Source organism: Vicia villosa, linkage group LG2 (assembly GCF_029867415.1).
Source record: "Vicia villosa cultivar HV-30 ecotype Madison, WI linkage group LG2, Vvil1.0, whole genome shotgun sequence".
In the NCBI taxonomy this organism is placed as follows: domain Eukaryota; kingdom Viridiplantae; phylum Streptophyta; class Magnoliopsida; order Fabales; family Fabaceae; genus Vicia; species Vicia villosa.
In genome coordinates, this window is record NC_081181.1 from 158,992,819 (window position 1) to 159,007,692 (window position 14,874).

At 31.9% G+C, this 14,874-nt stretch overlaps 1 protein-coding gene across 1 annotated transcript; it reads right to left on the reverse strand.

Moving 5' to 3' along the window:
• Positions 1–12,518: 12,518 nt before the first annotated feature.
• On the reverse strand, positions 12,519–13,912 carry LOC131647228 (LOB domain-containing protein 25-like). Its single transcript, XM_058917139.1, has 2 exons — positions 13,789–13,912; positions 12,519–13,066 (listed from the first exon to the last, which is right to left on the reverse strand). The coding sequence occupies exon 2, from the start codon at positions 13,045–13,047 to the stop codon at positions 12,640–12,642; it is 408 nt and encodes a 135-aa protein (XP_058773122.1). The 5' UTR covers positions 13,048–13,066; positions 13,789–13,912; the 3' UTR covers positions 12,519–12,639.
• Positions 13,913–14,874: the final 962 nt, after the last annotated feature.

The following is a 14,874-nucleotide window of genomic DNA, read 5'->3' on the forward strand; positions in this document are numbered from 1 at the left end:
TATTATATTAAAAATTGGCCATTAGTACGAGATAATATTTTACAAACCACAGTTAGATCAAAGAAGTATTAGCCTGTCTTAGGGTTGCAAAGCATTTTTTTCAGTTTATTTTTGTGAGCAGACCACCTATATCAAAGTGCACCCTTAATATCACCTATACATGCAAACCTATATAGCCTTTATGTCAATATAACTTTCTTTTTCTACATACAATGAGTGTAAAGAACAATGTGGTGTGGAGACAAATAATCTAAGTGAGGATCATGTACAGATTTTCACCTAAAGAAACAGGAATATATGAAAGTCACTACATGGGAGTTGGATGCATGCCTAAAAAGGTTGGTGTGCTACTATTTAAAAAAATAAATTAAAACTATATGTATTAAATAAAAAGTAGACAAATTTTTGTTCAATAACACTTGACTTCAATAAAGGTGTCGGCATATATGGAATGCAATATGTGGGGTCTTTTTAACGATTTGATTTTAGGAAGATATATACTTTTTGAAAAAAAATTATGGAATTAATTAGTCAAAGAAAAAACATAAAGCTGAAATTCATAAGAAGAACTAAAGGGCATAACTATCACATAGGGAATGCAATTGGGGGAGATTACTTACCCCAATTGCAATTTCTACGATTTTTGTAAGAATCCGTTGTATTATTTATCGTAGGATCAATTGGTGGGTAATGTCTTTTTGTCGAGTTTATCTCGTTACTGTGTAACAGGTTTGAGAACCCTTAGTTCTCCATCTAATATATCTTGCTTACACATAGGGAATGCAAAAACCAATGGTGATTGATGTAAATACGTGTATTTTAATGAACCAACTTACAATTTATAAATGATACATAATTTCTTTTTTTTAAGAGTTTTTTATTTGAATATTAAAATATTGACATCATAATTAGTTATATTCTTCTTTCTTTTTTTATTTGCTACACTTTACGTGCAAATGTTCAAATTGTTAGAATTATTTTAAATTATGAAAAATTCTGAATCAATCTTGATGAACAAGATTCAATCAATTCGATTGAATTTATCTTATTCTTCACTCTTCACTCAAGTGATTCAACCAACTTAATTGCAAGATAATTCTAAGCCACAATTTTAATGGAAGAAGAAAAAAAATATAATTGAGAAGAAGAAGATTATGGTTTGAACAAACTAGGGGAAAAGATGAATATCTGCAGAGTTTCTCTCTTTTCACAAACTCTGAATATTCTTTGCAACTACAATGTTCAAGTAATTACAATAATAGGGGTTAGTCCCTATTTATAGTCGAGCTTGCTTACTCCCAAAATATCTAATTCTGTTAACTACAAAACTAGGCCTAAGTCGAAATCATGTCGAGGCAACTCCTTCGACAATTTGACACACACAAATTTGATACAAACATAATAGGCTATTTTGACACGATTGTTTCTGTCAAGTAACATACTTAGACACAAGGAATTACAATCTCAACACACCACCTAATTCATTATGTCTAAGTTATCTACATTCATCATAGTTCTTAATTTCTTGAACACTTCGACTTGCACTCCTTTCGTCATGATGTCTGCAATCTGATTCTAAGTTATGCAGTGTTTCAAGTTCATCTTCTGTTTTTCTACCTTCTCTCGAAGATAATGGAACATCATTTCAATGTGTTTGCTTCGTCCATGTGCTATCGGATTCTTCGTCAGATTGATAGCTAACATGTTGTCGATCTCCATGGTAACTGCTCCATAATTCTTTCCTGTAATCTCTTCGATCAAATTCACCATCCACGTTGCTTTACATGCAAAAAGAGAAGCAACTATACGCTGCTTCACACGATGATAGTGCCACTACTGGTTCCTTTCTTGAACTCCAAGCAACTAGTGCACCAAAAAGATCGATATGATGAGTTTTGAATTACTAGTAATATAAGAATGAGTTTAAGAGAGTGAAAATAATTATGTTCAACGAAAATAACATGAAGAGAAACATAAAATTTCCTTGCATCATGATCATAACAACAATAACCATTTTGACAATCCCCATAACCAAGAAAAATACATATACCAGAACAAAAAATAACTTACTATGTTCTACTTGTGGATGAAGAACAAAACAAGTAGAACCAAATATTTCCAAAGAGGAATAATCAGGGATAGAGTTATGCAATATTTCAAAAGGAGACAAACATGATGTGAAAAATTATGAGATTATATTAATAAGATGAACAATAGTATGAACCTCTACACCCTAAAATTCATTATTAGTAGAAGCTGATAGCAAAAGAAAACAAGCAGTCTCAACAATGTGACAGTGTTTCCTTTTATCAACTCCATTTTATTGAGGAGTATCATTACAATATGTTTGATAAACTATACCATCAAAATCAATCAATTCAAAGAATTTATGAGAGGTATATTCACCACCTAAAACATGGTAGAATCACTTTATAACAACATTGTGTTGAGTCTTAACCATAACATCAAACATACAATAAATGTTAAAAAATTCATAATGATTTTTCATAAGATACATCTAACAATAACGAGTATAGTCATCAATAATGGACCTCATACATTATAGTGAACTAAGTCAAACAATGCATTTGAAATGGAAACACTTTTACTAAACCGTAAAGCTTTAAATTTAACAAGTTTACAACCACAATAATATGAAATATTATTGGTTCATAACTTTCTTAAAGCTCTAGTAGAAGCAAATTACTTTGATTTAGAAGTAGAGATATGTCTAAGACGGTGGTGCCATAATTAAAAATTAGAAGACGAAGAATCCAAATGAAAAGAGGATAATAAATCCCTAGTGGAAACAAAAATCGATGTTGCACTATCCCAAACTCTCAACTCATCCAGAACACAATGTCCCCCATGTCCATGGCCTGTCCCAATCAACCTTTTAGAATAAGGATTCTGTACACAACAAGAAGGGGAAGAAAACATAACTGAGTAAGCATAATCACACAATTAACTAATAGATACACGGCTCAAAGTAAAATTAGGAATATAATAAACATCAGAAAATGACAAATTAGGTGTGGATACATAACCAATGTCTGCTAATGGCGCAAGAGTGCCATCAACACTCATAACCGATATAGATGATTCAATATTCATAAACATAAGTGATTTAGAATTATATGACATATGGTGTGATGCTCTAGAGTCAAGAATCCATGTGGAGGGAGATATACTTGACATACAAGAAGAGTTGAAGCATTTAACAGAGGAAGAAGACATGTCACATGATTGAGTGGCAAGAATTTTTTGGAGTTGCTCTGCAATGTTAAATATTTGAGAATTAATCTCAAATGGATATACATGGTCAACACCAGAACAAATGGTAGTAGGAGCAACTACAACAACATTGGATGATGGAGTTTGGAAATTTTTCTATTTTTATTTTAACAATTTAGAACATTGTGCTTTCTAATGAATTTTCTCTTCACAAAAAACACACTCATTAATACCAAGCCCAACCCTAACTTGAGGTTTTCCTTTGTGAATTAAAGCAACTAAGCAGATGGAAGAGTGGAGATAATTCCTTTATCTGAAACTCTTTTGTATATTTTTCTTCATCCTTTTTATCTTTAATTTTAATAGAGGTTCCATTAGTATGGCTCTACATTCTTTTTACTTTCAAAAATATTTTTGTTACATAACTCCAATAGGGATAATTTTCTCTAATGAGTTGGACACTAATAGACTGAAAATAATCATCTTTATCATTATTCATTGTAATTATCTCAAATAAAATAGAAACAAACATCCAACTCTCCAACAAATTACAAAGAACCGTCCAAATCCAATGAAAACTTTAAAGAGATATGAAATCACATAACTTCTAATTGAAATAAAAAACAAAATTATTGCTTCAAGTACGTCAAAATATGTGGACAACTTTACAATAGATCGTGAAATTAAACTGAGCTCTTTGTTACCTTATTAACAACCTTGAAACCTAAGCAACGTGAGACTTCAAACAAACTTCAAAAAAAGAAATACATATTCAATAGTCACCCTCACGCCTAGCGTAGGTCTGGGTCAAAGGTCCATATTGCAGTATGAACCGACTCTAATACCATGTTAAATATTTTTGAATCTCATTCCCAAAAATTATTTCAAAGAATGAGGATGCCCTTACATATCTATATATTCAGTAATCCTAAAAAAATTATTCAACAATGCAAATACATATTCTTACACTCCATCAATACAAAATACACCTAAGGTAACATGTTACAACCTCGACTATTAAGCCAACCAAAGTAAGATCTCTTATTTAAGCGCCTGCATTTTTTTATTAAAACACATTTCACCACGGTCCATATAAATAATTGTAGTGATAGGTAAAGGCATACATACTTCAAATCCCAACACCATCAGTTTTCCTTTTTTTGTTACAAAATAGGCGTGTCACTTATAATAATAATATTAAAATTAAAATACTTTTCAACACAGTCTAGAAAGCAACAGTTATGAAATGTAATTACATTTAATCACGGTCGTGTTTAGAAACTGTCGTGAAAAGTTTAACTTATATTTAAGCAAAATTTCACTCTTTCAAGACAGAACAATCATCTCTCTCTTAACAAAATCCTAACACTCTCTCACGCCTTATCCTTAACACTTATACACAAAACTCCAACATATCTTCTTCAAATCTTATGGATCAAAGAAAGGTTTTACACAAAACACATTTATTTCACTTGCTCTTCATATTTCAGGTACGTAGACGTTTTCATCTTTTATGTCATGAAATGTGATATTTATGATGTATTTTTTTTGGATATGTTATTTAAATTATGTTGTTGTTGATAAAAGTTCTATGTTGTTGATGATTTTGTTTTTGTTGGGCTATGTTGTATGTTGTTGTTGATAAAAGTTCTTTGTTGTTGATGATTTTGTTTTTGTTGAGTTATATTGTATGTTGTCTAAAGTATGTTGTTGTTGATAAAAGTTCTATGTTGTTGATGATTTTGTTTTTGTTGAGCTATTTTGTATTTTGTTTAAAGTATGTTGTTGTTTTTTTTTTATAAAAGTTCTATGTTGTTGATGATTTTGTTTTTGTTGATAATGTTATTATTGTACATTGTAGCTATTATGTTGTTCATTCAACATGTCCCTAGAAGATATGTTTATTATATCGTATGTGGTTTGAGTATTTTACCAATCTGTCATTTAATATATAATCTTTCGAATTGAATTAGAAATTAATAATATGAAAATTTAGGTTATGTTAAAAAACAACTTACATTAACCAATATTTTTCGAGCTTTCTTCATCCCACTATCCGTATCTCGCTCTTTGACTGAATCAGATTATAATTTCTAAATCATATTGAAAGGTAATATGTTTATTGACAAGTTGGTGAAACAAAAATTCCACACAAGTTATACTAAACTCAAGCATACATATCACAACGGTTGTTAGTCATAATCGTAGTGAAATTTTGTACGCTATGTCTTTCACTATTGTTGTTAATTATAATCGTAGAGAAATGTAGAAAAATCACTAAAAATTTTGGCGCTGTGTATCGCACCCATGACATCCACATTTTACTACGGTTGCTTTTCACAACCGTAATGATAGGTAATACGCTACTGAATTTTTATAACGGTTCTCATCTCGTTGTAGTGAAGCTGACACATACTACCACATCTTACCTTGTCACAGTTAATCAACCATGATGATAACCCTTTCAAAACTATGGTGGAAGAACCTTTCCATTTACAACTAATGCAACATGAACTTTCGCTTTTAAAATTTTAGTTTGTTTCTCTGTTCTCTTTTCTTTTTATAATCTTTTAATAAAAATAAAATAAAAACAAACTTATACTTTACCAATCAATCATACATAAACCCAAAACTACATTGCCACTTTAATGATAACTAGATATTGATCCGCTCGTTGCCGGCGAAAAAGTAAATTTATTTATTTTAAAAAGTATTCTTATCTATAATTATAATTAGAAGGACAATAGTTTCAATTAAGATATTAAAAATGAATATTTTTTAGTAAAATATGAATGTTTGAAATTATATATTTAAATTATAATTTTACATTTTAATAAAAAGTAACTACTATAATAATTAATTATGCATTATTGAAAATATTAAGAAGAATTCAAAAGACATAATAATGAATATGATATTTCAATAACGGATACAATACAAAATTATGGATTATTTAAAATAGAAAATTTCTTGAAAATATAAAGATAAATGCAAATTATACTTTGTTGTTTTTTTTTATTTTTATTTTTGGAGTTTGTTTCTAGTTCATTTTTCTTTTGATTTTTTTCCATTTTTTTCGTTTTCGTAAGGTGTAGTGAAGAATGATAGGTTCTTCATCAGAGGATATAATATTTTCATTGTCAATTTTATTCTTTTTTGGTTTGGTTGAAATTGAATATTTCATCTTCTTCGGATAAGGAGATGTGGACATGTGTCTTCCTGAGTCTTTTTTTTGTAAGGAGCCTTTTTTTGTGTGTCTCGTTCTTCCTCTTTCTCCTTCTCTTGAATTTCTTTTTCGTTGATATGATTTTTATTTAAAGCAACCACATTATTGTTGTTAGAACTTTCAAGCCGCAATGATTGCGGTTCCTAGTTATATAAAAAGAAGATAAATTATTTTTTGTCATAAAATGAATTTAGATTTTAAATGTTAAATTTTTATACCTATTTGATTGGACTTATGTTTGGAAGATCAAGTAGAAGCATACTTGGTACAAAAGTTTTTTATATAGTGTAAGGTTTAGATCCTTCTTTCAAGTTGTGATCGGTCAACTCAATTTCAAAAATTAATTGTCGATGACAAAGATTTTGCAATTTTCAATGGTTTGGATGCATTATTTCCCTCTGTCAATAGTTGTTATGTAGTTGTATTGAGTAGTTTTTGAACATCTTGATCAAACATTGTGAATGTAGCGTCTCCTGTTTCATCTAACACTTTTAATTGAAATTTGAACCTACACATTTTTATTTATATCATAGTTTTAAAGTTTAAATAACAAAGATAAGGAATGTTAAAGTTTTGTTTGTACATTCGAGTTGGATATTCTGGTGGTTTAGGACATTAGCGACACTTGTATTTTTGACCATTTTGAATTAGTTTTGTAAGACAAATATTGCACCCAATATAATTCCATCCAAATCTATAATCAATACCATTGATGGTTGTAGCAACTGTGAAGAGTTTTTTCAGTATACGAATAAAATTTTAATTAATATTTCAATTAAAAAGTTATGTTTACATGAAATAATTTGAATGATTTGTCCAAAAAATTAAATTTACCTATTGATCAGATTCCTGTTTCATAGTTATTATATTTTTTAAATTTGTTCTGTTACGAGTCAGTCTTTTCTCCGGTGTATTGTTGACAAAATCTTGAGGTTGATTTTTTTGATATCACCATCTTCATTGGAAGACCTATACATAATGTATATGAGATATTTTTTTAAAATTCATTGAGTTAAATAAATTTATTGAAAAAAATAGCAAGAAGAGTTAGATGTTGATTTATTATATTTGTGAAAAGATTTGGAAATCTTGCATGTCCAAATTAGTATAAATCTTTATGGTTGAAGTACAGTTGATTGAGTAATCATCTGTAATTATATATATATATATATATATATATATATATATATATATATATATATATATATATATATATATATATGACATCAAATTTTTGTGACTGTTGTAGATGTTATTGCAATAGTTTTAGGGCCTTCTTGTTTCTTGTGGTTGAAAAATAACTGTAGAAAATCAGTAGCAATGTTTCTCCATAAAGTTACTTTAACTATTTCACCCCTAAAAACATAACGATAATATAATTAATTTTAAATTGTAAATGTGAAATTATGCAAGTAAATCAATATTATATATAAAAAAATTATTTATGGAAATATATTACAAATTCATTTTAAGTTTTAATATAAGGATTTTTGTCGGCTTTCCATTGACATAGACTTCTTCATCATGTTGAATAGCATGTAGTGTTCCAATGATATCTAAAAAGAAATCACAAATATTATCATGTTAGTATTTAATTTATTTAATTTTAAAAAAAATACTCAGATAGATTTTTTTGTCGCCCAATCTTTTTGATAGTGATTCAAATGAAGCAAAGTTAAAGTAATGATGTTGAATGAGAATGTCTGAATCTTATATTTTTGCTACAGTAGTCGTTGTAAGAAACCATGCCTTTTTCGTTCCTTTTATTGGTTTGTAAATATCATTTGCCGATTATATTTTTAATTTTTTTATGAGATATATATTTTCTTGTATAAATTTTTTTAAAAGTGGGTATGAGCTCATGCCTAATTGCCGCATGTATGGGTGTTTCTTGTGCAAATGACATGACAATAATTTAATATTTTGAATATAATGACATGACAATAATTTTATGATAATAAGAATATAATACAATACAAATATTAAGAATATAATAATTTTAATGGTTAATTGGTTACAATTTTATTTTTATTTGATAAAATATTTTAATTATAACAATTATGTAATATTTAATAGAGAATAATTGAAAGTCACATTAATTAAGATGATGATAGAAAAATTGTGCTAGTCGATAAAAGAACAAAATAAATTAGATAGGAATGACGTCAAGAAAATAGTTAAAGTTTTGTGGATAAAAGTTGAGAGATGAAAGATGCTACATCAGCAAATTCTTGACATGGCAAAGACTGAATTATGTGGTAAAATTTTAATGATGTGAAAAATGTTATAGAAATCTGCTTTAATATATATAATAGATAGATGGCATATACTCAACAAAATTTATTCTTTATATATCTTTTACAAATAGAAATAGAGCAACTTAAAATATTAAAATTTAATTAATTAATTTTTAATCAAAGGCTAATATATAAAAATTAAAATATGTATATTTGGGTGGCTATACCTATAGAGAAAGTAAACAGGGTAGAAAATAAACAAATCAGAAGATGACCTATCTTTCATAATGATTAAGCTATCACTGGATCCTTAAATTAGTTAAGCAAGTCTATTATTCAGTAATTTCAACTTGTCTATAAGAAACTCTTCTTTAATATTGAAATGAGGAACCAACTCCCACCAATGAATGTCCACCACTTCATGGCCCTTGAAGGGCTAGTCTATATGCAAACTTGTTTCTTTCTTTGTAGATATGAGTAAACCCCGTCAGGATATTTAGAATCTTGTAATTTTTTCATCTATTATGAAGTTTTTAAGGCATCATGATCTCTAGCGTAATGTAGTGTATGACTCCATACAAATTAGACTCAATCCAGATTTTTTGTCAACCTCTTGTGCATATTCTAATGCTGTCATAATAAAGATTTTATAACGACTTAATTAATTAAAATATTCTATTATTAATTTTTATAAATGAAAAATATTTTTTTTCAATAAGTAAAGGTATTAATCACAAAAGAACAATGGACAAAACATTACCTCTTTATACAAGATAGAGGTAAAATGTTCCAGAAGTGAAAATTACAAGTCATAGAAGAAGCATTAACTGACCTAAACCATTTCCAAGAAACGAGCACAATAGCGCTAAAACACTCGTCAAAGTTAAAGATATTACCTCTGAACAAGATAGCGTTTCTCATCACCCACAAATTCCATAAAACCGCAAGCTTAATTACCCCTACAATTAATCTTTCGTCTACCCCCTTAATTTTGTCAAAGTGATCCAAATAATTCCTCAACTCAATATTCGTCAAATTAACCGAAACCCCTAACCACTCTCTAACTTTGTTCCAAATCCTTCTTGTGAATGGACAACAATCGAATAGGTGATTGGAATTCTCCATATTATGAAAACAAAACACACAGCAACAGTCTCTATCCTCTACCAAGACTCCTCTTAACTTCAATTGATCTCTAGTTGGTAACCTTCCCAAAATATATCTCCAAGCAAAAATGCCAACCTTTGAAGGGACTTTCAACTCCCACATAAACCTCATTCTCCTAATTTCCTCATCCTGCAACCCAACACCAGCCTCTATTCTTCAGAATTCAGCAGCACACCCTTTAATAGAAAACCCCTTCTCTTCATCTGTGGCCCAGAAAGAGACGTCTCTGCCAAGATTCTCCAGGCTGAGCTACGACAACTGATCAATCAGAATGTGCAACATCTCAGGGTGTTCCTCGTCCGCCTTTCGCAGCCAACAATCAACATCCCACTCCCATTCCAAACCGTCCCAAAAACCTGCTTCCGCAACAGACATGAACGGGAAAGCGGCTTTGGCATACAACTCTAGATAAGCTTTCGAAATGGCTTGGTTCCCCGCCCACCTACGGAACCAGAATGACAAAGTTTCTCCTGTTTTAACCCTACAATGAAACAGATATGAAACGGAAAGGCCTATTGAGCCTTCACAATCGTTGATCAATATTAAACCACGCCACCATATGTAATCCCTCTTTGTTATAACACTCTTATCATTGACAAACATCCACTACAAGAAAATATCATTAGCCAGGTGACTATGCCAGGTGTTTTTCACCTCGCTAATTAATGCACTTGCGGGGTGATATTCACCTCGCAACACTTTTTTTATATTAAAAAGAAAAGATAAGGTTTTCCATCTCGCAACAGATGGGGGAAAATATGAAATTTTTGAAAAGAACGTTGCGAAGTGATAAACACCCCGCAACGGTTTTTAAAATTTTGGGGGGAAATTTACTTATAAAATTACTGCTGCGTCAGTGGTTGCAGGGAGCTGTATTGTCACGTCAGATTTTGCAAGGGGAGTTGCACCCCGCAACTCCCAATGGTAAAAAAAGATTTATTCTCTCTCTTTCCATTGTAAACCTCTTCCTTCTTCATATTGCTCTTTTTATTTTCTCCCAAACCTCTCTCACGAGTTTCATATGTTTTCTTCTCACACCTTGTTTCCAATCAAACTCTCATTATCTCTTCAACAAAATCACATATTATACATGAACAAACAAGCAGATCTACTGTGTCGGAGAAACGGCGGTGGTGCAACAGCAGATCTACATGCTTTCACGTTTGGTTCACTCTACTCATTTCCAACACGAATCGAACTCTCTCTTCACCTTTCTCAGCAACCAGCGTCGGCGATTGCACTCTTAAGTTCAAGGTGAAGACAAATGTCGTTTGTATCGGATCTGATTGTTATTGTTTCAGTATCACAATTGTGTCGGTGTTGCAGAATATTATGAAACAATATTGATGTAAGTGAGTTGATAAGCGTTGTTGATGATTTAAGTTGTGTTTCGTGTCGGTGTTTCGATTGTGTTGTGTTGCAAGGTTGAGGTGGTATGGAGTTTTTGAGGAAGATGAAGTTATGTTAAGTGGTGTGAGCATGTTTTGTTAGTGTTTTTCGCGGTGGAGAAGCAAGGTGTTTGCAGTGGTGTAGGTTTGTGAACGTTGGATGAAGTTGGAGTGAGATCTTTAGTGTTAATTTCTGGGAAAGGAGTTGCGGGGTGCTTTTCACCCCGCAAGTTTCTGCCACTTTCTGCTCCACTCTGCTCTGAATCATCTGCTACTCACCTGCTCTGACAAGTACTGAACTCTGGTGAAAGGAGTTGCGCCTAGCAATGTTGCGGGGTGCTTTTCACCTAGCAATGTTGCGGGGTGCATTTCTCCTTACAAAAAGTTGCGACTAACGTTTTTGCGGGGTATTCCGTCCACCCCGCAAAAGTTACGTTGCAGGGTGATATTTGCTTTTGCGGGGTGCTATTCACCTGGCAAATTGGAGTTTTTTTTGTAGTGATCTTAACCTTCGGATTGATATATCTATGCTTAAGCAAGTTTAACCAAATCGCGTTTTCCTCGGATAAGATTCTCCATTTCCATTTCATAAGGAGTGAGACATGCATACAATTGAAATGGTGGCGATAAAACGAAAGTGAATATAGGGGAATGGCGTTCAAAACAGAATTTATCAAAACCACCCTCCCTCCTATGGAAAGTAATCTCCCTCTCCACTTGTCTAGTCTTCTCCCAACATCTCTAATCACATCTTTCCACATACCCACCTTCCTCGGACTATCTCCGATCATAACACCTGAGAATTTGAACGGAGGCGCACCTATGCCACAAGTAAAAAAAGATGACGACATCTGAAGAATTCTATAGCTCAAGTTAATCCCATAAATATTACTCTTGCAGAAATTAACTTTAAGCCCAGACATGAGTTCAACAACACACCCTTTAACGGAAAAATAATGATAAAAGAGAGCAAGCATAAAGTAACAACAAGCCAAGAGTACAAAAACTATTATAGAGACCTCAAACAACCAAAGGAAAACAAAAATAACTAAAAACAAAACAACGCATAACAATCAACACAACATAAGAATCAAACCAAAATAATAACACAAGAGACCCAAAACTTGCTGCAAAAATTAGAAAGATCAACTGACCACCAAACACATCTCATTGATCTCAATAAGCCCAAGCACTCCCAATCTAAAAGAAATAGTTCGAGAAGAATTGCATCACATTGCAATATTGGCAAAACTACCATAACTATATTGAAATTTTATAAACTTAGTAATAATAAATATATATGCACATACATATTACATATTGATCCAAATATCCCATACTTTACAAAAGGAAACCCTAAATGTTGATAGGAACATCATTATTCAAATTAATCAGAAGGATAATTATAAAAACCATGAGAGTTAAGATGTCCAAAAGAAGAAGAACCTTGATGGTTAAACCTAATCAAATCAGCATTAGCAGCATCAAGTTCTTTTTGAAGGCTAAGAAGTTGTTTCTGAAGAACTGAAATAGCTCCAACACAACCATAAACAGGATCTTTAATCCTTGCTTCAGCTTCATAAGCTAAAGAGTTCACTGCATCTTCCCTTTGATGAGGTAACACTTCATTCAGAATTTTGCTAACATTACTTGCACCAAATATTTTATGAACATTTACAAATTTATGAGGCTCTTCTGGTGGAAAATAGGGTGCAAATATGCAATCTTCGTTGCATTTTCTTCTTAGAAACTTGCAAGCAGCACATGGAGGATTTGAGTAGTAGCTAGATGCCATCACTATCTAATTAAAATCACTGTAAACCAAACAAATTAAAACCAAATTATTTATGCATATAATCAAACAAATAAAATTAAAGTTGACAGATTTAATTAATTTTAATCATAATTTGAAAAAAAAAAATCAAAATAAATTAACTAAGGACTAAAACACCAAGAAAATAAAAAAATTATCTTGTATTATTTCCTTTTGCACCCAACAAATCAAAACATAAACAAAACCAAACTAGCTAAATTGAAAATTTTAATTTCATTAATATATCAAAATAATATAATAAAATTATAAAATTAAACTGAAATCTCTTTCTAATTCTCATCCATAACTATTTTCATAGTAATATATATAATTCTGTGAGAAATAATTAGTTTAATCTCTTTCATATTTCATAGATCTACAATGATATATATCTAAACTAGGGTTAGGGAGATTTTATTTGTTTGTTAATCTCTCTTTCTTCCTTTGTGATGTTCACATGGAAGCGGCTAGGAACAACAATATAGAAAAACACACCTACCACTAGACATGTGAAAGTTTCTTAATTTTCAACTCTTTCCAATTTTGGAAGATGCATTGCATGCGTTCCAAAACTTTCAAAAAAAACCAAAAGCATGATGATCTAATAATAGACACATTACTTTTTATTACAGACAAAACTTGAAATAAAAACCATATATGTTTTGGCATGAAATCTATACCTTAAGGTTTTATTGAACAAAACGTGTTAATTTCGATCATTACCTTTTCCACCCTTAGCTAGGCTAGATCTTTTCAAGATCTACTCTTAGAGAGAGATTCTTTGAGAGAGATATTAGAACCCTAGTTAGTTAGTTATAAATAGTTGAAGGAGAAGACAGGATGAGAGAAATCCGCAAATTCATATAGTAACGACATGAGAGTGTATAGAGACTAGAGAGGAGGCAAAGAGCATTTTTCTGGTGAGAAATTAATAATGGAAACAAAAGCAAAAGGCAATGTGAAAAAGAATGACTATGACATACACTTTTCATTATAATAATAAATATATTAAACACTACTAGAATAGTCAAGTTTAACTGAAAGAGTATTTTGACATCAAATGCTTCCCTTACATCGTATTTACTGTTTATAAATAGGCCGTTGAAAATGGTGAATCACGTCCGGAAGATTTTCAGTCTGTTTAAATCAGCTGCTGAGTGGTTTAACGACGCGGTGCGAGGTTCAAGACTTAGCGGCCTCTGCATGACGGGGTACATGTAACGCCCCAGACTTCTTTCGGGATGATCGACTGACCCCACAAACCAACACGGGTCTTTTCAGCATGCTTTGACCTCACTCGCACGCTTTCCGGGAAACTTTCCAGAAGGTCACCCATCCCAATACTACTCCAAGTCAAGCACGCTTAACTGTGTAGTTCTTATGGAACGGGCTCCCGAAAAGAAGATGCATCTTGTTGGTATAGGTAGTACCCATCAATCCTTATAAGCTTTCCTTCAACCATGCAGTCCCATACCTGCACGGCTTTAGGATCCCTCTCATTCCGATGTGGCGACCACCCTAGCCCCAATTGGCCCCAGGTGTTCCATGCGGTGCAACCACCCCTCGCCTTCTTCGGCCTCGGGTGTTACATGCCCACCAGCTTCCGCATGGTTCATCCTCGAACCACATCGTACTGGGAGAGGTCTGGCTCTGATACCATTTGTAACGCCCCAGACTTCTTTCGGGATGATCGACTGACCCAACAAACCAACACGGGTCTTTTCAGCATGCTTTGACCTCACTCGCACGCTTTCCGGGAAACTTCCCAGAAGGTCACCCATCCCAATACTACTCCAAGTCAAGCACGCT

Coding starts and splice junctions, on each gene's coding strand:
- LOC131647228 (XM_058917139.1), bottom strand. CDS start 13,047: ATGGCATCTAGCTACTACTCAAATCCTCCATGTGCTGCTTGCAAGTTT.